This window comes from Musca autumnalis, unplaced genomic scaffold (genome assembly GCF_047663935.1).
Source record: "Musca autumnalis isolate F117 unplaced genomic scaffold, ASM4766393v1 scaffold_3, whole genome shotgun sequence".
Taxonomy (NCBI): domain Eukaryota; kingdom Metazoa; phylum Arthropoda; class Insecta; order Diptera; family Muscidae; genus Musca; species Musca autumnalis.
Window position 1 is genome coordinate 228,795,585 of NW_027411866.1, and position 20,408 is coordinate 228,815,992.

Consider the following 20,408-nt stretch of genomic DNA (forward strand, 5'->3'; position numbering starts at 1 on the left):
TGAGGCCTTAGTCATCCCCAGTATCAGGAATAGCTATCAAGTTGTTGATCATCAGCATGGATTCCGTAAGCAGCACAGCACGACAACACAGCTACACGCCATCTCCACATATATTTGTCAAGGACTCAACTAGAGACAGCCGTGTGATAGAACAGTGATGGTAGCGTTTGACTTATCAAAAGCCTTTGATACAGTCAGGCACTCCACGCTGTTTGAGGACATTGAGCAGACAATCCTCCGGCCAAGCTTGAAACGTTATCCAACGTTATCCAACGTTTCAAGCTTGGCCGGAGGATTGTCTGTTCAATGTCCTCAAACAGCGTAAAGTGCCTGACTGTATCAAAGGCTTTTGATAAGTCAAGCGCCACCATCACTGTTCTATCTCTGGTTGAGTCCTTGACAAATATATGTACAGATGGCGTGTAGCGCTGTTGTCTTGCACTTGTCAAACAAGAAGTCCAAACCCCGTAGAGTGAAACAGGCAGTTCCCCAAGGAGGGGTGATATCTCCGGAACTGCTTAACCTCTACCTCTCCTGTATTCCACCCCCTCCAGACGAAATGCAGATCGTAACGTAAAGGACGATTGCACGACCCTGTTGTCAGGTATCTTCCCTGATGACATTTGTGAGAGACTGAACTCCTATTTAACCGATCTTACCACCTTTTTCCGTTCGAGGAATATGCAGATTTCCGCCACAAAATCTACAGCCACCTCTGTTCACCACATTGACAGCGCAGTTTGGAAGAGAATTGAATGTCGTGGTAGACGGTAGCAGAATTCCGACCACAAACTGCACCAACATTTTCGGGGTCACATTCGACACTACTTTCAAGAAGGGCGCGCACGCCACACATATCGAGATAGATATGGCAGTGATGGCCAAAAACACACATTTGCAGATTATAACTTGCGCTAGTGTAAGTGGAAACGTAAACAATGCGTTAGCCGAACGAATGTGTTTACAGTGTACGTGTGTGTCGTATGCCCGCGAGCATAGGAAAGTTGTTGTTGGTGGCCATCACTGGTCTATGGTAAGCTATGCGGCGCCAGTTTGGTCCCCGGGATTATGTGATACGAATTGGAAAAAGATTCAAACCTGACAGAATGCCGCCCTGAGAACAGCAACAGGGTGCCTCCTCAAGTCTTCAGTGGACCATCTACATGAGGAGGCAAAGATTCTTCCAGTAAAGCAACACAATGAGATGCTTTCGTTGCAGTACATGCTTGGGTGTTACCGTGAGAGCCGACGGAATCAACATCTGCTGGCTAGGCCAGGCATATCAGGAAGGATATGTATGCTCTAGAAAAAGAGGTCAAACAATATAGGAGAGAATCCCCTAGATTAACAGGCATATCAAGCAGGCTTAAATAGTATTCACACGGATGCAGTTGCTAAGGCCATACGCAAATATAGTGTGAATAAAGTCCTCGGAGTACATCCCCCCTCTACTGCAGCTGAGAAGCGTCAGCTGCCACGACAAACTAGAGTATTTTTGGCTCAACAACGTTCGGGATATTGCAGTCGCCTAAATTCTTATTGGGCGGAAATCGACCACACCGTGCAAGACATCTGCCCAGTATGCGGCATGGGCCCGCACGACACAAAACACGTTTTCAACTGCCCCGCCAAACTTACTGATCTAACTGCAGTGGATCTGTGGTTACATCCCACCGAAGCAGCCACTTTCCTGGAACTGAAGATAGACCCAGAGCCAGATTGAACAGAAGAACGAACATACAAACACTGTTACAACAACAACAACGCCCATGCACAAACACCTAAAAACGTATGCTGGAGACTTCCAAAACTTCTTACGCCGCATACGAAAATGCTGTTCATTTTAAAAATTTGGGATATGTTCATAGTGCATTTAGGTCCACCTCTCCTGGTGTTTTTATACACTCAGCCTTAGGCTAAAGAGGGTATTTACACTTTGATACGACCAAAAATGTGCCTCATCGAAATAATGGTTTTAGACCCCAAGTATGTTTGTACGATATCCGTTTCAGACAATTTTGAGTAGATCTAGCAATGTCCGTCCGTCTGTCTGTCTGTCTGTCTGTCTGTCTGTTGGCTTTCGTAATATTTTGTCCAAAGTTAGTTCAAGTTCAAAGATGAATTATATCGGTCCACTCCTTCCGGTACCTCCCCCACAAAAGTTCGAAAATGTTCGGAAAATTTGTGCGTACGATAACTCTTGAAGGGAGTAACTGATTTGGTCCATACTTTGCACATCGTGAAATTTCTACCAAGCTTAGATGTAGCTCCTATATGGACTATATCGGTCCACTCCTTCGGGTACCTCCCTTCGGAAAAGTGCAGTTTAGGTCCTGCTCTCGAATCGCCTTGGTTTTTGTTGTAACATCTTGTATTCACTGTTCCCTATACGAAGGCACAAGTTTCCTCAGGGGCAAGTCCATACATCCTGAAAAAATAGCCTGAAAGTTGAAAAACAAACCCTATGACACCATGTTTATGGGTGGAAGCGCAAGATAATTTTCGAACGGATATGCCGATTCCGGCCAAAATTTGGCCTTCGTAATATTGTTTCCAAACTTAGTTTAAGTTCGTAGATAAGCCATATTGGTCCACTCCTTCAGGTACCTACCCCACAAATGTTCAAAAATATTCAGAAAAATTGTGCGCACGATAACTCTTGATGGGAGTGACCGATTTGGTCGATACTTTACACATTCTCATAATATCTACCAGATATAGATCAGGTTCGAATATGGACTATATTTGTCCACTCCTTCCCGTACCTCCCACACAAAATGTTGGCTAAGTTCACTGTAAGACCTGCTATTGAATCACTTTGATTTCTGTTGAAGCAACTTACATTCGTTGCCTCAATTACGATGGTAAAAGTTGTTTCAGGGACAAGTTCATACTTCTTGAAAAAACAGCCCGAAGGGTGCCCTATGGCACCCCCATGGTCTATGTCGACCCATTCCTTTAAGTACCTTTTCCGCAAAATTTTTGAACTTTAATCTTAATCAACATTTTAGTCGGTTCATACGACTAAAATTTTGAAACCCCCTAAATACAGAAGTTTTTTGTGAAAAAAGTGTTTCAATTTGAACAGGCTGAGGGTATATCTCTGTCGGCAAAGCCAACTGATACTTTTTTACTTGTTTTGTAGAGTCATAGGCAAAGGGTATTTAAATCTCGGTCAGTTACGGCCCCGCAAACAGTGTAGAACAATTGGAATTTTCTTCGTTAACGGCGCGGGTCCATAATTCTGGGAACTCGACTCGTAGGTAGGCTGCAACCACATATTAAGATAACATTGAACAGCCATGGATTAAGCCATCACGAAAGGAATCAAATAAACGCCCGCCGATCATCTAACAAGTTGTGGAGTTGTCATAAATTCTATCACTTCAAGCGAGAAGCCCACATTTAAAAATATAATTAAATTTATTTAAATTAATTATTATTTTAACAATTTTGCAAACAATATCGACAAACAAACACTTACAACTATACTAAACTTATTCGACTCAAAATTTATGGCACTATTATAAAAATTATAATTAAACGATGAATTATTTGTTACAATCCAATTATAATAATATGAAACATTGGTGTAAACACCGGGATAACCGGGCTGGGCACAACTGTAACCCCACGATACGACACCGGTCAAATAACCACCACACACTAGGGGGCCACCAGAATCACCTTGGCAAGCATCAACACCACCATTTAGCATATAACCAGCACATATCATTCCGGTGGAGATGTTGCCGTAATTTGTATCACAGGTGGCATAGCCAACAATGGGCACCATAGCCTCCATAAGGATACCCGAAACAACGTCCTTTTGAAAAAATTAAATTAAAAAAAAAATATTTTTCTAACATTTGTTTTAACTCTACTTACCGTATTAATACTCGTCTTGCCCCAACCGGAAATTGTACACATTGTTCCGTTTGGTTCAGCCACTGTGTTCAGTGGTATAGCTTGCACTGTGGGCCATGACCAAGGTATATAACCATTTATCATAAACAAGGAGATGTCATTGTCCATGGTTGTCAAATTGAAACCCAAATGAACGGCAATTTGTTGGACATCATATTGCAGGGTGTAGGGTGGTCTTTGGTACAAATACGCCGAACCCATAACCAAAGTGAATTCGTCGGGACTTCGAAAAATCATTGGTGAAACATTTTGACTAAAAATAAACATAATTAAAATTGGAGATAAAAGCAAAAATTAAATAGAAGTGTTTAAATTTCTGGGGAAATTTATTTAGTGGCGTATGATTCATATTTCTTGTTTACTACTTATACGCCTCCAAGTATTGTTCAATTAACATCAATCATACGCCCATTTATCCGTCTTTCATGTACTTGCTTTCAAATTACTCACTTGAGTACACAATGAGCTGCTGATACTATAACACGTTGCGATATAACCGAACCACCACAAATATGTCCATAACCATACATTTGTGCTTCGTACACCTTTAGCCGTACAGAGACTTGCCATGGTGCCTGTTGTATAGAAATTGCCTGACCACCAATAATTCTGGGATCTTTCTCCTCGGTTTTGGCATGGGTGTTGGCTGTAAGGGGAAAAAATAATGACAAACATTATTTTAAGCTTCATTTCAGTGCAAATATTTGTATTGTGCAACCTCTTCTACTTCGATGACTCATGACAATTAGCCCTTCAATTATTTCTTATCATATTCCTATATCAAATCGAATGATGAACACAACAGGTTACACATTTTCTATTGATAAGTTGAAGTGTTCTAAATGAAAACATGTAATAACGGCGTTAAGTTGGGCAGGGCCGAACTTGTTATACCCTCTACCACGAACTGTATTGAAATGAGAAATTTTTGGAGGAAAATTTTATACTCCTAACGAAGACTAAATACGAAATTTCAGCCGTTTGGGTTCGATATTGGAGCACAACCTTCAAAATAACTAAAATCGGGAGGTACCGTTCTATAGGGGCTATATGAAGACGAAGACCATATGCCACTTTTCGGCCATTTCGGAGGGATATCGTGGTCACAACTTTCAAAATACCGAAAATCGGCAGGAACCGTTTTAAGGCGGCTATATGAGGCATGGATATATTACACCAAATTGCCGGGACGGAGGAAAACCCTGGACCAATATATTTGTGCTCGGTTTGTCACATCCTCATCTTCACCCACATCCAGTCTTCGGTGAGATGCAATAGATGTCAGGAGTGGGTGCATCTAAGGGGTTGCTCTGGACTTGTCCACGTGAGGGACTACGACATGGACTATGTTGCTGCATGCTGTGTGCATACAGTCCCCAGCGAGTCCTCATCGGATTACGAAACTCCCTCGTCGTCTGATTATGAGACTCGCCCGCAGTCCCCTCGACAACAACCGCACATGCAGCCTTTAACACCAGCCGTTGTTGTCCCGGAAAATGCATCCTTTTTGCAATTTAATTGCAATGGACTCCGAGGTAAGATCGAGGAAATAGTAGATTTCATGAGTCGGAGGAATATCAAGGTCGCTGCGGTGCAAGAAACCAAGCTCAACAACAACTGTAGCTTACAACGTTGCGATTGTTTCAACGAGCTAAGGAAGGATCGCACCAGAAGTGGAGGTGGGGTATTAGCTTTTCTATTGCACCAGTCTGGAACTGCCGAGATAGAGTTGCTGAACGTATACATCCCGCCGAGAAATAGCTGTATATCAGATTACGTGCCTAACATTAGCTCGCTTTTGGAAGGTCATAATCGTCTGGTCCTGGGGGACTTTAATGTGCATCATGAGATGTGGCATTTGGCCCTCGGAAACGACCAGAGAGGTACAGCGCTGGCTGAGCAGATTGACAGCTCTACGTTTTGCACGGTCAAGGAGGACGCCCCTACCAGAATTAGAGGAGAGTGTCACAGCTCGCCAGACATAACCATCGTGTCACCTGGTCTGACAAATGACGTCAACTGGCAACCCGTCATTTCCCTTGGCTCAGACCATCTCCCCATAATTGTCTCCATTAGCAGACCACCCGATTTCATTACCTCTGAACGCCGCACATTCATCAATCATAAGAAAGCTGATTGGCCGGGTTTCAGAGAGTTCACCAATCACCGCTTCAGAGAACTGCCCAATCCTTCTGATGTTCGGGTAGCGGAAAGGACGTTCAGAGACATCATCACTGCTGCAGCCGATCGCCATATCCCTGCTGGTCGAATACCCGAAGTAAGACCAAACTTCCCAGCAGAGGACCTCAGTCGAGTTTGGCGACGTTACGTTGACTGACGCGAAAAGGTGCGCAAGTTATTTCAATCGGCAGTTTGTCAAGCACCCCGAGAGTGACAGGGCGAAGAGAAGAGTAATACGTCGCATCAGATCTCTTCCTACCGAGGAGGAATCACCACAGTTTACAATGGATGATGTTGCCAATGTCATCAGGAACGCTAAATCATCCAAAGCGTTGGGCCCTGATGGAATCTCCATGGTAATGCTGAAGCAGCTGGATGAGCCGGGAGTGGAGTATCTCACTAAAGTTCTCAACATGTCGCTATCCACCCTCATTGTTCCCGAAGTCTGGAAAATGGGCAGGGTGGTGCCACTACGGAAGCCCGGCAAGGATGCCAGCAAAAGTGAATCGTACAGGCCGATTTCGCTTTTGTCTCCCGTAGCAAAGACCCTTGAGGCCTTAGTCCTCACCAGTATCAGGAATAGCTTTTAAGTTGCTGATCATTAGCTTGGATTACATAAGCAGCACAACACGACAACAGCGCTGCACGTCATCTCCACATATATTTGTCAAGGACTCAACCAGAGACAGCCGTGTGATAGAACAGTGATTGTGGCGCTTGACTTATCAAAAGCCTTTGATACAGTCAGGCACTCCACGCTGTTTGAGGACATTGAGCAGACAACCCTCCGGCCAAGCTTGAAACGTTGGATAGTCAATTATATGTGTGGACGCTAGTCGTACGTGGAATTCAGGAACAAGAAGTCCAAATCCCGTAGAGTGAAACAGGGAGTTCCCCAAGGTGGGGCGATATCTCCGGAACTGTTTAACGTCTACCTCTCCTGTATTCCGCCCACTCCAGACGGCATCAAGATCGTAACGTATGCGGATGATTGCACGATCCTGGCGTCGGGTACCTATCCTAATGACATCTGTGAGAGACTGAACAGCTACTTAACCGATCTTACCACCTTTTTCCATTCGAGGAATATGCAGATTTCCGCCACAAAATCAACAGCCACTCAGTTCACCACATGGACAGCGCAGTTTGGAAGAGCATTGAATGTCGTGGTCGACGGTAGCAGAATTCCGACCACAAACTGCCCCAAAATTTTAGGGGTCACATTCGACACTACTTTCAAGTCGTGCGCGCACGCCACTGCTATCTGCGACAAACTGAAAAGTAGGAACAAGGTCCTCAAGTCCCTAGCCGGCAGCACTTGGGGTGCAGATAAAGAAACCTTGTTGACCACATATAACGCGATAGGTCGGTCTGTGGTAAGCTATGCGCCGCATATACGAATTGGAAAAAGATTCAAACCTGCCAGAATGCAGCCCTGAGAACAGCAACAGGGTGCCTCCTCAAATCTTCAGTGGACCATCTACATGAGGAGGCAAAGATTCTTCCAGTAAAGCAGCACAATGAGATGCTTTCGTTGCAGTACCTGCTTGGATGTTACCGTGTGAGCCATCCCAATCACCATCTTGTGGGTAGGCCCGACACATTCAGGCAGATCAGGAAGAACATCCATGCTCTAGAAGGAGAGGGCCAACGATACAGGAGAGAACCCCTAGATCAACAAGCATGAATAGCATTCACACGGATGCAGTTGCCAAGGCCTTAAGCAATTATAGTGTGAATAAAGTCCTCGAAATACATCCCCCATCTATTGCAGCTGAGGAGCGACAGCTGCTACGACAAACTAGAGTAGTTTTGGCTCAACTACGCTCGGGATATTGCAGTCGCCTAAATTCTTATGGGCCCGCACGACGCAAAACACCTATTCAACTGCCCTGCCAAACCTACTTATCTAACTCCAGTGGATCTGTGGTTACATCCCATCAAAGCAGCCACTTTCCTGGAACTGGAGATAGACCCAGAGCCAGATTGAACAGAAGAACGAACATACAAACATAATAAAAAACACTGTTACAACAACAACCGAAAACATCGGGTCCAGACGAAATATCCATGATAATGCCGAAACAGCTGGATGAGCAAGGAATAGAGTGTCTTACAACAACACAAACCTTCAATTTGTCGATACGCTCCTGTGGTCAGAAAAGGATACGAGTCATACTGAACGATTTTACTTATGCCGCCTTTTATAAAGGCCCATTAGTCTTTACGCCTTCACCGATCGGCCGATCATAAAAATGGATTTCGCTAGAAAAGGTAGGGTAATCCCGCTAATGAAGCCAGACAAGGACGTGTCAGCAAAAGTAAATCGCACAATGTACTTGTTCGCCTGTATCAAGAGCTAATGAATTTATATACCTCCCTAGCTTCATACGGGTATGTTCTGAGACACACTTCACGTCTCACTCCACTCCACAAGCATTTTGTTCACCCCATTTTCGCTGATTTTTCGAGTATTTTATGGACGGACTATGGTGTACTTTTCTTTTTAAATGCCCTAATGTATCTTAGCCCCAAGAAATTCGCATAAAATAGGAGAAAATGGGGTGGACAAAATGCTTGAGGCGTGAAGTGAGAGGTGAAGTGTGTCTCAGAATATACCCGATAAATAGCTGTCCAGCTTCCCAGCTGCCGATTATCAGTATGGTACAAGCAGAACAATGCAGCACGACATACAATAGGCAACACCGAACAAACACAAGATCCGTATAAAACGTGTGATCAATTTATGTGTGCCGAACGTAGAATTCAGGAAAGGAAAGATAAAAGTGAAACAATGAGTTTCCCAAGGATTGGTGATAATTCCGTAACTGGAAGAAAACTCGCCAGAAAGAGATCTAATGCGATATAGTTCTCTTCAAATTCGACAAACTTTCGATTCAAATATCTTAAGCACCTCTTCGGATCAGTCACCATAATGTAGCCAAACGTGACTGAGGTCCCATATTCCCTCTTTCCATGGTTTGAGAGTGACTTAACCGTTGCCAACAATTCAGTTTTTCCGGCTCCAGTTTTGCATCTCTTCAGATGATTTAGCCAGTTGTTCCACTGACCAACATGTTTAATTCCATTATCAGCACCGTGTCCTGGGATCAGCAGGGTTAGCACGACGAAGCACATCACGCTCATTTGCTAATACCGTCCCCTCTGCTAGAAAAATTGGTCTCACTTCGTACAGCAGATATATGGCGAGCGGCTGCAGCCGCTCTCAGAATGTCCTGTCTTCTATCCCAACATCAGAAGGGTTGCCTAACGGTGAACTCTCTGAAACTAGGCACATGATTGATGAAAATCCGGCGTTATGGGAAGATGGCCTGACCCAAGAGAAACGACGGGTTATACTATATATCTGGTTATATCTGACGAATTGAGACACTGTCTAATTCTGGTAAAGGCATCCTTATTGACCGTGCAAAAAGTAAAGCTATAATTGTGCTCAGCCAGCGCTGTACCCCTCTGGTCGTTTCCTAGGACCGAGTTCCACATCTCATGAGCCCATTAAATTCCCCTAAGAACAGACGATTGGACCTTCCAAAAGCGGGCAAATGTTATTGGTGGGATGTATACGTTAAGCAAATCTACCTCGTCAGTTCCACTCCTTACTGATACACCCATACATTCCATGTTCCGGTCGCTAGTGCCCCGGCTCAAGCAAATTAGGTCTGTATTGAATAGACTGGCGCAATAGGAAAGCCAATCCCCCACCTCTACTTCTGGTGCGAACATTCCTCAGTATATTGTAACCATCACAACAATGTAAGCTGTTTCCTGCACCGCTGCGATGATGATAGGGGTTATTGTGAACGTAAATTCTTCGTGAGTTTTCTCACTTCCGGTATCAAAGAACCCGCCGCCGTGGAATTATTAAGACCACTTATTTTGAAAGTCATTCCTTTCGGTAGTTTTTGCACACACCAGCCATTTTAGTTGATCAGCATTTTGAGCTTTGGAACATTCGTGTATGTTCTGAGACACAATTCACCTCTCACTTCACGCCGGACGCAAATTAGTCACCCCATTAACGCTTATTTTTCGAGAATTTTGTGGACGGACTAGGGTGTACTCTTCTTTTTAAGTACCCTAATAAATCTTAGCCCCAAGAAATTCGCAAAAAATAGGAGTAAATGGCATGAACAAAATGCTAGAGGCGAGAAGTGAGAAGTGAAGTGTGACTCAGAACATACCCGATTATGTCGAGAAATATGGACCTACCCACGAAAAAGACAACATTGCTGTAAACAGGAACACAAGAAGTTCCTTCGGTGAATATTTCCTAAGTATCCTCGAGTAGCCCTTAAACGGGACTCACGCGAACATTTTAAACGTTTGTGAGAGATGTACTTGAAGATGTTGTCCGATAAAGACCCTTTTAGGATGTTTAAATTTTCGGTCAAATCGTTGTTGTTGTAACAGTGTTTGTTATTATGTTTGTATGTTCGTTCTTTTGTTCAATCTGGCTCTGGGTCTATCTCGATGGGATGTAACCACAGATCCACTGGAGTTAGATGAGTAGGGTTGGCTGGGCAGTTGAAAAGGTATTTTGTGTCGTGCGGACCCATGCCACATACTGGGCAGATATCTTGCACGGCGCGGCCGATTTCCGCCCAATAAGAATTTAGGCGACTGCAATATCCCGAGCGTAGTTGAGCCAAAACTACTCTAGTTTGTCGTGGCAGCTGACGCTCCTCAGCTGCAATAGATGGGGGATGTATTTCGAGGACTTTATTCACACTATAACTGCTTAAGGCCTTGGCAACTGCATCCGTGTGAATACTATTTAAACCTGTTGATCTAGGGGTTCTCTCCTGTATCGTTGGACCTCTCCCTCTAGAGCATGGTTATTCTTCCTGATCTGCCTGTATGTGTCGGCCTACCCACAAGATGATGATTGGGATGGCTAACATGGTAACATCCATGCAGGTACTGCAACGAAAGCATCTCATTGTGTTGCTTTACTGGAAGAATCTTTGCCTCCTCATGTAGATGGTCCACTGAAGACATGAGGAGGCACCCTGTTGCTGTTCTCAGGGCGGCATTCTGGCAAGTTTGAATCTTTTTCCAATTCGTATCACATAATCTCGGGGACCAGACTGACGCCGCATAGCTTACCACAGACCGACCTTTCGCGTTATATGTGGTCAACACGTTTTCTTTATCTGCACCCCAAGTGCTGCCGGCTAGGGAATTCAGGACCTTGTTCCTACTCTTCAGTTTGTCGCAGATAGCTGTGGCGTGCGCGCACGACGTGAAAGTAGTGTCGAATGTGACCCCTAAGATTTTGGGACAGTTTGTGGTCGGAATTCTGCTACCGTCGACCACGACATTCAATTCTCTTCCAAATTGCGCTGTCCATGTGGTGAACAGAGTGGCTGTTGATTTTGTGGCGGAAATCTGCATATTCCTCGAATGGAAAAAGGTGGTAAGATCGGTTAAATAGTTGTTCAGTCTCTCACAGATGTCATCAGGAAAGGTACCCGACGTCAGGATCGTGCAATCATTCGCATACGATACGATCTCAATGCCGTCTGGAGGGGGTGGAATACGGGAGAGGTAGAGGTTAAACAGTTCCGGAGATATCACCCCACCTTGGGGAACTCCCTGTTTCATTCTACGGGGTTGGGACTTCTTGTTCCTGAATTCCACGTACGACTGGCGTCCACACTTATAATTGACTACCCAACGTTTCAAGCTTGGCCGGAGGGTTGTCTGCTCAAACAGCGTGGAGTGCCTGACTGTATCAAAGGCTTTTGATAAGTCAAGCGCCACCATCACTGTTCTATCGCACGACCGTCTCTGGTTGAGTCCTTGACAAATATGTGTGGTAATGGCGTGCAGAGCAGTTGTCGTGCTGTGCTGCTTACGGAATCCATGCTGATGATGGGCAACTCGATAGCTATTTCTGATACTGGGGAGGACTAAGGCCTCAAGGGTCTTTGCTACGGGCGACAAAAGCGAAATCGGCCTGTACGATTCACTTTTGCTGGCATCCTTGCCGGGCTTCCGTAGCGGGACCACCCTACCCATTTTCCAGACTTCGGGAACAACGAGGGTGGATAGCGACAATTTGAGAACTTTAGTGAGATACTCCATTCCCGGCTCATCCAGCTGCTTCAGCATTACCATGGATGTTCCATCAGGGCCCAACGCTTTGGATGATTTAGCGTTCCTGATGGCATTGGCAACATTATCCTTTGTTAGCTGTGGTTGTGCCTCCTCGGCAGGAAGAGATCTGATGCAACGTAATACTCTTCTCTTCGCCCAGTCACTTTCGAGGTGTTCGACAAGCTGTCGATTGAAATAACTTGCACACCTCTTCGGGTCAGTCAACGTAACGTCGCCAAACGTGACTGTGGTCCCATCTTCCCTTCTTCCAGTGTTCGAGAGTGACTTAACCGTTGCCCACAATTCACTTATACCGGCTCCAATGGTGCAACTCTTCAGATGATTTAATCACTTGTTCCGCTTATGTTCGCCGACCAGCCTGTTAACTTCCAGTGTCAACTCCCTGACTCTGGGGTCATTGGGGTTGATACGACGAAGCTCATCACGCTCATTTGCTAATCCCGTCTCATCTCCTGGGAAATTTGGTCTTACTTCGGGTATTCGACCAGCAGGGATATGGCGAGCGGCTGCAGCAGTGATGATGTCGCGGAACGTTCTTTCCGCTACCCGAACATCAGAAGGATTGGGCAATTCTCTGAAGCGGTGATTGGTGAACTCTCTGAAACTCGGCCAATCAGCTTTTTTATGATTGATGAATGTGCGGCGTTCAGAGGTGATGAAGTCGGGTGGTCTGCTAATGGAGACAATTATGGGGAGATGGTCTGATCCAAGGGAAATGACGGGTTGCCAGGTAACGTCATTTGTCAGACCAGGTGAAACGATGGTTATGTCTGGCGAGCTGTGACACTCTCCTCTAATTCTGGTAGGGGCGTCCTCATTGACCGTGCAAAAAGTAGAGCTATCAATCTGCTCAGCCATCGCTGTACCTCACTGGTCGTTTCCGAGGGCCGAATGCCACATCTCATGATGCGCATTAAAGTCCCCCAGGACCAGACGATTATGTCCTTCCAAAAGCAGGCTAATGTTAGGCACGTAATCTGAGATACAGCTATTTCTCGGCGGGATGTATACGTTCAGCAACTCTATCTCGGCAGTTCCACACCTGACTGCTACCCCCATACATTCCATGTACGGGTCATTAGAGACAGGCTCAAGCGGGATAGGTCTGTATTGGACAGACTGGTGCAATAGGAAAGCTAATACCCCATCCTCCACTTCTGGTGCGATCCTTCTTTAGCACGTTGTAACCATCGCAACGTTGTAAACTACAGTTGTTGTTGAGCTTAGTTTCTTGCACCGCAGTGACCTTGATATTCCTCCGACTCATGATATCTACTATTTCCCCGATCTTACCTCGGAGTCCATTGCAATGAAATTGCAAAAAGGATGCATTTTCCGGGATTGGGACAACAACGGCTGGTGTTAAAGGCTGCATGTGCGGTTGTTGTCGAGGGGACTGCGGGGGCTAATGTCAGGCCTATAATCAGGGATACAGCTATTTCTCGGCGGGATGTATACATTCAGCAACTCTATCTCGGCAGCTCCACACCTGACTGCTACCCCCATACATTCCATGTACGGGTCATTAGAGACAGGCTCAAGCGAGATAGGTCTGTATTGAACAGACTGGTGCAATAGGAAAGCCAATCCCCCACCTCCACTTCTGGTGCGATCTTTCCTCAGAACATTGTAACCATCACAATGCTCTAAGCTGTGGTTGTTGTTCAGCTTGGTTTCCTGCACCGCCGCGACCTTGATGTTCTTCCGACTCATAAAATCTACTATCTCCTCGATCTTACCTCGGAGTCCATTGCAATTCAATTGCAAAAAGGCTGCATTTTCGGGGATTGGGACAACAACGGCTGGTGTTAAAGGCTGCGTGTGCGGTTGTTGTCGAGGGGACTGTGGGGGAGTTTCATAATCGGACGACGAGGGAGTCTCGTAATCCGACGACGACTCACTGGGGACTGTGTTCACACAGCATGCAGCAACATAGTCCCTGTCGTAGTCCCTCACGTGGTGTGGCCGAGGTGTGGCCCGATATCCAAAGGGTGGTTCCGATATAGTCCATATTCGCTTCATGTATGGAAGAAAGTTATCGTGCTCAACATTTTAGCTAAAAAAGTATCTTTTGTAAGTGGATGTCCGAACTTAAGTTTGACCAAAATATTACGAATTCCAAAGTTTCGAACAAATCGGTTATCGTGAGCTCCAACCAGCCATCACATGTTCTCGAGACGACGCATTAGACCTTAATGTCGGATTATGAATTGAATTTTTTTCTCTATTTAGTCTTCACTTTAAATAAATTTATTTATATTCATAATACATATTCTTTATAATTCAAAGCACTTACAAGTTCCCACAACTATTGAACATAAATTACAGGAAATTATAAAAATAATTTTCAGATTCATTTTTTTTTCTTCTTATATTTCACAATATTCACTTTGATTTTTTTTGTTTCACTATAGTTTTTTTCGTTCGTTATTTTGTTCACGATGAACCGGTCTCGACAACTGTCCTAACTACTCTTTTGTTAATATTTAAATTGGCCTCAAAAACGAAATTGATGTCTTCTATGTCATTCGCAGAGGTTAATTGATTCCCCGCTATCGAAATCGTAATTCTTACCATGTTGTAGTGCCCAAACATATGTACATATAGACAATTTTTAGTTAATTTATCATATGATAAGGTCTCGTCCGTCGGAAATATAGAGGAATTTGATATCTTATCTACATACTTTTTTACGATATACGACAATGAAATTATTGTATCGACAAATCATTGGGATTAATGATAAATTCTATGAAAGGAAACAGCAACAACAAAATCAATGCAATGAATATTACTAATAGCGGAGACCTTTGGCGTTGTTGGTGCTTCTGTGAGGGGATTTTTTTTCATTTTTCATTATGAAAAATATTTGTTTTCAGCCTGGACTTCAGGACTTTATAATACAATAATATATAATACAATAATTGTTCCACAGACATCCCAGACGGGACAATGGAAATTTCTTTCATATCAATAAGTGCACATTGATTCATATTGGATTGACCCCAAACCATAGTTTTTCGGCCAGAGGCTGCCAACCCAGCATCAAACCTACGTACGTACATATGTGGGTTTTTGTATAGTATATCTTTGTTTTTTATTTAGATCATCTTTACAAATAATTTTTTGTATAATTCAAATAAATTTCAATTAATTATTAATTATATATAAAAAATGGTAAATTCTAAAATGTAAATTTTAAAAATATTTGTTATTTTCTAAAACTACAGATTCTAACAAAAATTGTTATATTTATAAAAAAATATTTGTATTTTAAAAAATGTGTATCAGGGTGTGTTTGTTCAAATTTGTTCTAAGCTTTGCATGTACGTGCTTCTAAATCGGCCAAACGTTGAGCCTCCAAAAATTGTAGTTCTTTGCGAATGGTTTCCAATTGCAGTGTTATATCATCAGTATCACCACCAGTTCTGGTATCCGATTGCGAAGAATTATTGCTGCTGTCTACAACTTTAGGTGTCGATAAAACTTGCGGTGTAGATCGGGTTACTTTTGTTTTGATAACAATAGGCATGGGAGATTTTAAAGGTGATTTCTTAGTTGCTGAAGATGGCCGTGGTGATTTCGAGCTGGTATGAGGATAATTACTTTCCGAATCTGTGGATATTTCAACAACCTGACAATCGTCACTAACAACTTTGACAGATGCTTCCGAATTGTTGTTGTCTTTCTTGTTATTTGTTGTTTTTCTATTTTCAGGTGTAGCCGTCCTCCTGGTTAAACTTAAATTTTTAGATCTTCTTGGTGTCCTGGGTACATCGGCGTCTTCACCATCACTATCTGTATCGCATATATCCAAAGATTGTATGGATTTTGCAGCAATGGTTGCAACATTTTTGCCATCATCTATTTTAATGGCTTGTAAACTTTTCTCAATGGTCAGCTGTTTAGTTGAATGTGTTCTCTTCTTTTTGCGTGGTGTTATATCGATGACATCTGAATCATCGGAATCTGTTGTTTCACGGGGATTTTTCTTAGATTCTTCTTTTCTTGTTTCCGCACTCTTGGTTGCATGGTCCTTATTTGTTGTACTTTTATCATCAGTTTTATTGGATTTATTTTCTTCGCCCTTTTGATTTGTCTTCCTTTGATCAGGATCAGCACAGTCATCATCGTCTTCAGATTGTTTGGATAATGGTACGGATTGTTTGCGCTTCAATGCCGTTGCCATTATTGATACTTCACTTTCTGTTTCGCTTCTCTCTTCTTCAAAGTTTAAACAACGAAATGTCCGCAGTTTTCTAGCTGATTGGGAATTTGTTTCACCCATGTCGGAGGTACTCTTACGTCTTCTGGAATTGAAGAAAAGTAAAAAAGGAAATGATAATATATTAAATCGCCTGTAGGAATAAAATAATCCACTCTCCATAAAATAAAAAAACTCTACTTCAGCCTTAAAAAAACACCTGACGCTAAACTCGCCATAAGCCAGGACAACAATTGGGTGAATGTTGTCTGGAGGAGAGGCCATTAATATTGCACTGACATTGTTAGATTCTCCACCTTCTCATAATAATGGTCCACTGAAAACGTGAGAAGGCATCCTATTGAAGTTCTCAAGGCATCGTTTTGACAGGTCAGAATACTCTGAATACTCTTTCATTGTGTTGCACATGTATTAGCAGGCTATACCGCCGTTTTATATGGGATTAACAAGGTTTATTTACCTCAAGTGCTGCCGCCTAGGCACTTGATGAGCTTGTTCCTGCTATCGAATGTGACCCCAAAGATCCTGAGGTTGGAATTATAACACCCTCGATCTGGAAATTCAGTGGCATTCTCAACTCCGCAGTATATGTAGCAAACAGTATGGTCGTAGCTTACCGACGTAGCCAGAAATGGTAATTTTTTGAGATTTTACTTGCAAAAGTTGAAGTAACCGCTGGGTGTTGTTCCCATTCGCCTTGCTGAATTTGGGGCAATCAATCTCCTCCTCCAACCCACTACCTATCTAGGCATTACCTTGTACTAGATACTAGAAAGAATATGTGTATTCCCAATAAATGTTATGACATACCTTTTCCTTGGACTCTCATTATCTGTTGATTTTTTCTCCAGTTTCTTTTCAGAATTCCTTGATGGACCTCTTAGCGGCTCACTATTGTCAGGATTTTCAACACCGACTAAATCGGAAACCAAATTTTTGAGTTCTCTATTAAAAAAGTAAAATAATAAATTGAATATTTTTCAACATACAAAAAATATGACAAATAATTACCTTGGAAGTTTTTTAGGTTTTTCTTTTGTTTTATTTTCTGCATTTTCTTGCTTAGATGGATTTTCAGCTATTACCAAATTGCTTACCAGTCTTTGAAGTTCTCTATTCCTAAAACAAAACAAAAAACAGTGGTTACTATTTATCAATAAGTTATATAATTGTACAGGATTCAATTACTTTGTTGCTGGTTTGGATGCTGAAGGTGAGACAGATATTTTATTTTTATCCTCTCCATTCCTAGCGGTGTTGGATTCTAAAGTTTTGGCAGATACTTTATTAGATTCTCCATTCTTAACCGAACTTCCAGCTGAATCGTTTGTGGAGCTTTTAATTTCTTTGTTTCTAAAATGGACAAAGATAAATTTGTGTAGGTAGGCGAATTTGAAAAATTATTAAAATTATTTACTTTGAAACTGGATTTGTTTGCAAATGTTTTCCTCTGGTTTTATGCTCCTCTATAGCTGGGTTTTCAGCTATTACCAAATCGGAAACCAGACGTTTAAGTTCTCCGCATCTAAAAAAACGAAACTCTTGCCTATATGGACATTTAAAGCTATAAAAGGTATCACTTACTTTGAGGCTGGACTGGATTCTGACTCTTTTGCTGTTGTTTTGCTTTCAGAACTATCTTTCTTTTTTAAGTCATTTGCATTTGACCTTTTGTTATCTTCTTTTGTGTTGCATTTCTCAGTATCAAATTGTAAATCGTCCTCGGTCGTTTGACTTTCACTTTGACTATTTTGATATTCGATGACTGGTTTGCGACGTCCCACCATATCCTGCATCATTTGCTTTTTCAATATACCTTTTCTGAAAAAAAAAATCAAAATAACCATTAGTTGCATTCAAGTGTGATTTGTAATAGCAGCATACTTTTGTGCGGGACTGGTGGGAGGCATTTTATGTACTGTAGTGGTTTCCTGTTTCTCTTGTTTTTCCACTTTGCTTTTAATGGGGGATGTTTGTTTTTCTGCAGTTTTATCCTTGGCCAAAAACTGTCCCAAAACACTAAACTCATTAAGGAGTTTATTGGAGACCTCATATTTTCTGTCAAATTCTTCAAAGGCGAATAGCTTGGTAGCCAATGTTTCTGTTAGGAAATGAAAAAAAAAAATATTAGAAGACTATCGGGATCAAAAGCTTGTGTTTTTTGACAATATATTTTTTTTTTTCAATGTAGCCCTACAAACGTGGATGTTCTTTCTCAAATTTACACCACATCAAAAGGGTTTCAAAAGGTTCAAAATGTAGATCAGGCATTCAATCCACTGTAAAATTATATTTAACGGGAAAATAGATAAAATGTATAATTGAACAGTATTACTTCTGGAAACTAGAGTTGGGCAATTTAGTTACGAGTTCACCGTCCTAGTTCCAAAAAGTATGAGTGATGTATACGAAATAACGTATATGCAGTTTTTGATACAAATGATGTGTACGTTCAATTCAACTAGATTGACAAAACTCTACTCTAAACATAGTTTATTTACAGTTTCTGTACATAACATTCATGTTATTGTGGTTCTATATTTGTGTGAGTTTGTGTGTGTGCGTCATATTTTATTCCAAACAAACAAGAAGGGTGAGTAAACATGTGGACAAAAATACGTTACAGTTCAGAACAAGTATAATATACATATTATGTATTACTAGAACCACTAGAACCTAGAACTATTGTACAGTAGAAGTAGAAGCAACATGTGCTAATAGAAGTGAAATCCTTAATTCATTATTAACACTTTTTACTTACTTCGTCCCAATATTGCACCATCTTTCCGATACTGTTGTATCTCGGCATCTTTTTTTCTAACAGTTTCCGTCAATATTTCAATTTGTTCTTTGCAGGCGACCAATGTTTGTAACATGGGTTTTACAAAAAAACTTTGAAACTAAAATAAGACAATTATCAATGGAAATTTAATACTTTAATTTAACATCACACAACTTACCTCTTTCAGCGTTTGTTTTGTTAAATTCCATTCATAATGGAAAGGGCAATCCTTAACACGATATTTTACTTTTAACGTCACTTTATCGTTGCTCCGCCGATCAGCACTTTCCAACAATGCAGTTTCCAAATCACCTCCATCGCACAATGTTTTTCGTATATTTTCTTCATTGAAATCATAGCGCCGATTTAATACCTGCAATACACAGAACACATTTTATAAACATTACCACAAAAATGCATTGATGCTCCCTTCTTACTGTACTTGCAAGTTGCAACTTGCTTTTTACAATCGGTTTGTTTGTTTACCTTTACTTTTCGTTTTAATTCGTCTATCGGAATACTTTCACTCCATATCTCATTTAGATCATATAAAATTAATGTCACTTGATTGTTTGCGCCAATATTGCATTGAGAATAATATATTTTATCCACAATTTTCACTTCTTTCCACATTATTTTAAGAATAAGAATTTCATGAAAATTCTGATTGTCGTTTGATTGATCAGCTGTTTTTTTAAATAATAGCTTTGCCAACGATCTGTTACTACGCTTGGTTGTACATATATGCAAAAGCTGAAAGCTATGAAACTATGCAATAATAGCTGTGTCTGTTTGATTACAAATATGGTCTGTTCCAGAACTGCAAGAATCTACTAATTTTTACAATTTTCTTCGATAACATTAGGGAAAATTGTTATCGTAGTAAAAATTAGTAGATTCTTGCTGGTTCTGGAACAGAGCAATAGTAAACTTTATAACCCGTTTGTACTTAATAGTACGGTTAGGCCATGTTTATATTATTTCCTTTTGTGGGGTTAACCTTCTTTATGAAGATTTGTTTGACGTATATGTAATGGAATTGACATTTAAAACCCAGTGGGTTTGTTAAATCCGGTTATATATAACCGTACTATTATATTAGTTTTTCCCGGGTTAACCCACTTCATGAGGATTTATTTGAAGCTTCGCTAT

At 41.8% G+C, this 20,408-nt stretch overlaps 2 protein-coding genes across 3 annotated transcripts; both read right to left on the reverse strand.

Annotated features, from left to right (window-relative positions):
- Positions 1-3,404: 3,404 nt before the first annotated feature.
- LOC141399075 (trypsin delta-like) lies at positions 3,405-15,056 on the reverse strand. Its single transcript, XM_073977138.1, has 4 exons — positions 14,546-15,056; positions 4,378-4,573; positions 3,889-4,180; positions 3,405-3,826 (listed from the first exon to the last, which is right to left on the reverse strand). Exons 1-4 carry the CDS (start codon positions 14,604-14,606, stop codon positions 3,440-3,442), a joined length of 936 nt encoding a protein of 311 aa, XP_073833239.1. The 5' UTR covers positions 14,607-15,056; the 3' UTR covers positions 3,405-3,439.
- A 265-nt stretch (positions 15,057-15,321) lies between these two features.
- On the reverse strand, positions 15,322-19,950 carry LOC141399071 (uncharacterized). Of its 2 annotated transcripts, none has more exons than XM_073977133.1 (10): positions 19,743-19,950; positions 19,435-19,629; positions 19,236-19,374; positions 18,359-18,575; positions 18,059-18,295; positions 17,892-17,999; positions 17,663-17,827; positions 17,486-17,593; positions 17,285-17,419; positions 15,322-16,556 (listed from the first exon to the last, which is right to left on the reverse strand). In XM_073977133.1, exons 1-10 carry the CDS (start codon positions 19,887-19,889, stop codon positions 15,563-15,565), a joined length of 2,445 nt encoding a protein of 814 aa, XP_073833234.1. In that variant the 5' UTR covers positions 19,890-19,950; the 3' UTR covers positions 15,322-15,562. The 2 variants fall into 2 exon arrangements, with proteins under 2 accessions (XP_073833234.1, XP_073833233.1); XM_073977132.1 differs by having other exon boundaries at positions 15,322-16,559.
- Positions 19,951-20,408: the final 458 nt, after the last annotated feature.

What these genes read in the sequence shown, in the direction of transcription:
- LOC141399075 (XM_073977138.1), bottom strand. Translation starts at nt 14,606, where the DNA reads ATGAATCTGAAAATTATTTTTATAATTTCCTGTAATTTATGTTCAATA. An exon ending in GCAGCTCATTGTGTACTCAA is followed by an intron (nt 4,181 to 4,377) that starts GTGAGTAATTTG and finishes GTTTATTTTTAG; the next exon opens with TCAAAATGTTTCACCAATGA. An exon ending in GCAAGACGAGTATTAATACG is followed by an intron (nt 3,827 to 3,888) that starts GTAAGTAGAGTT and finishes TTTTTTCAAAAG; the next exon opens with GACGTTGTTTCGGGTATCCT.
- LOC141399071 (XM_073977132.1), bottom strand. Translation starts at nt 19,889, where the DNA reads ATGTGGAAAGAAGTGAAAATTGTGGATAAAATATATTATTCTCAATGC. An exon ending in GAATCCAGTCCAGCCTCAAA is followed by an intron (nt 18,000 to 18,058) that starts GTAAGTGATACC and finishes TCGTTTTTTTAG; the next exon opens with ATGCGGAGAACTTAAACGTC. An exon ending in AATGAGAGTCCAAGGAAAAG is followed by an intron (nt 16,560 to 17,284) that starts GTATGTCATAAC and finishes CTTCAATTCCAG; the next exon opens with AAGACGTAAGAGTACCTCCG.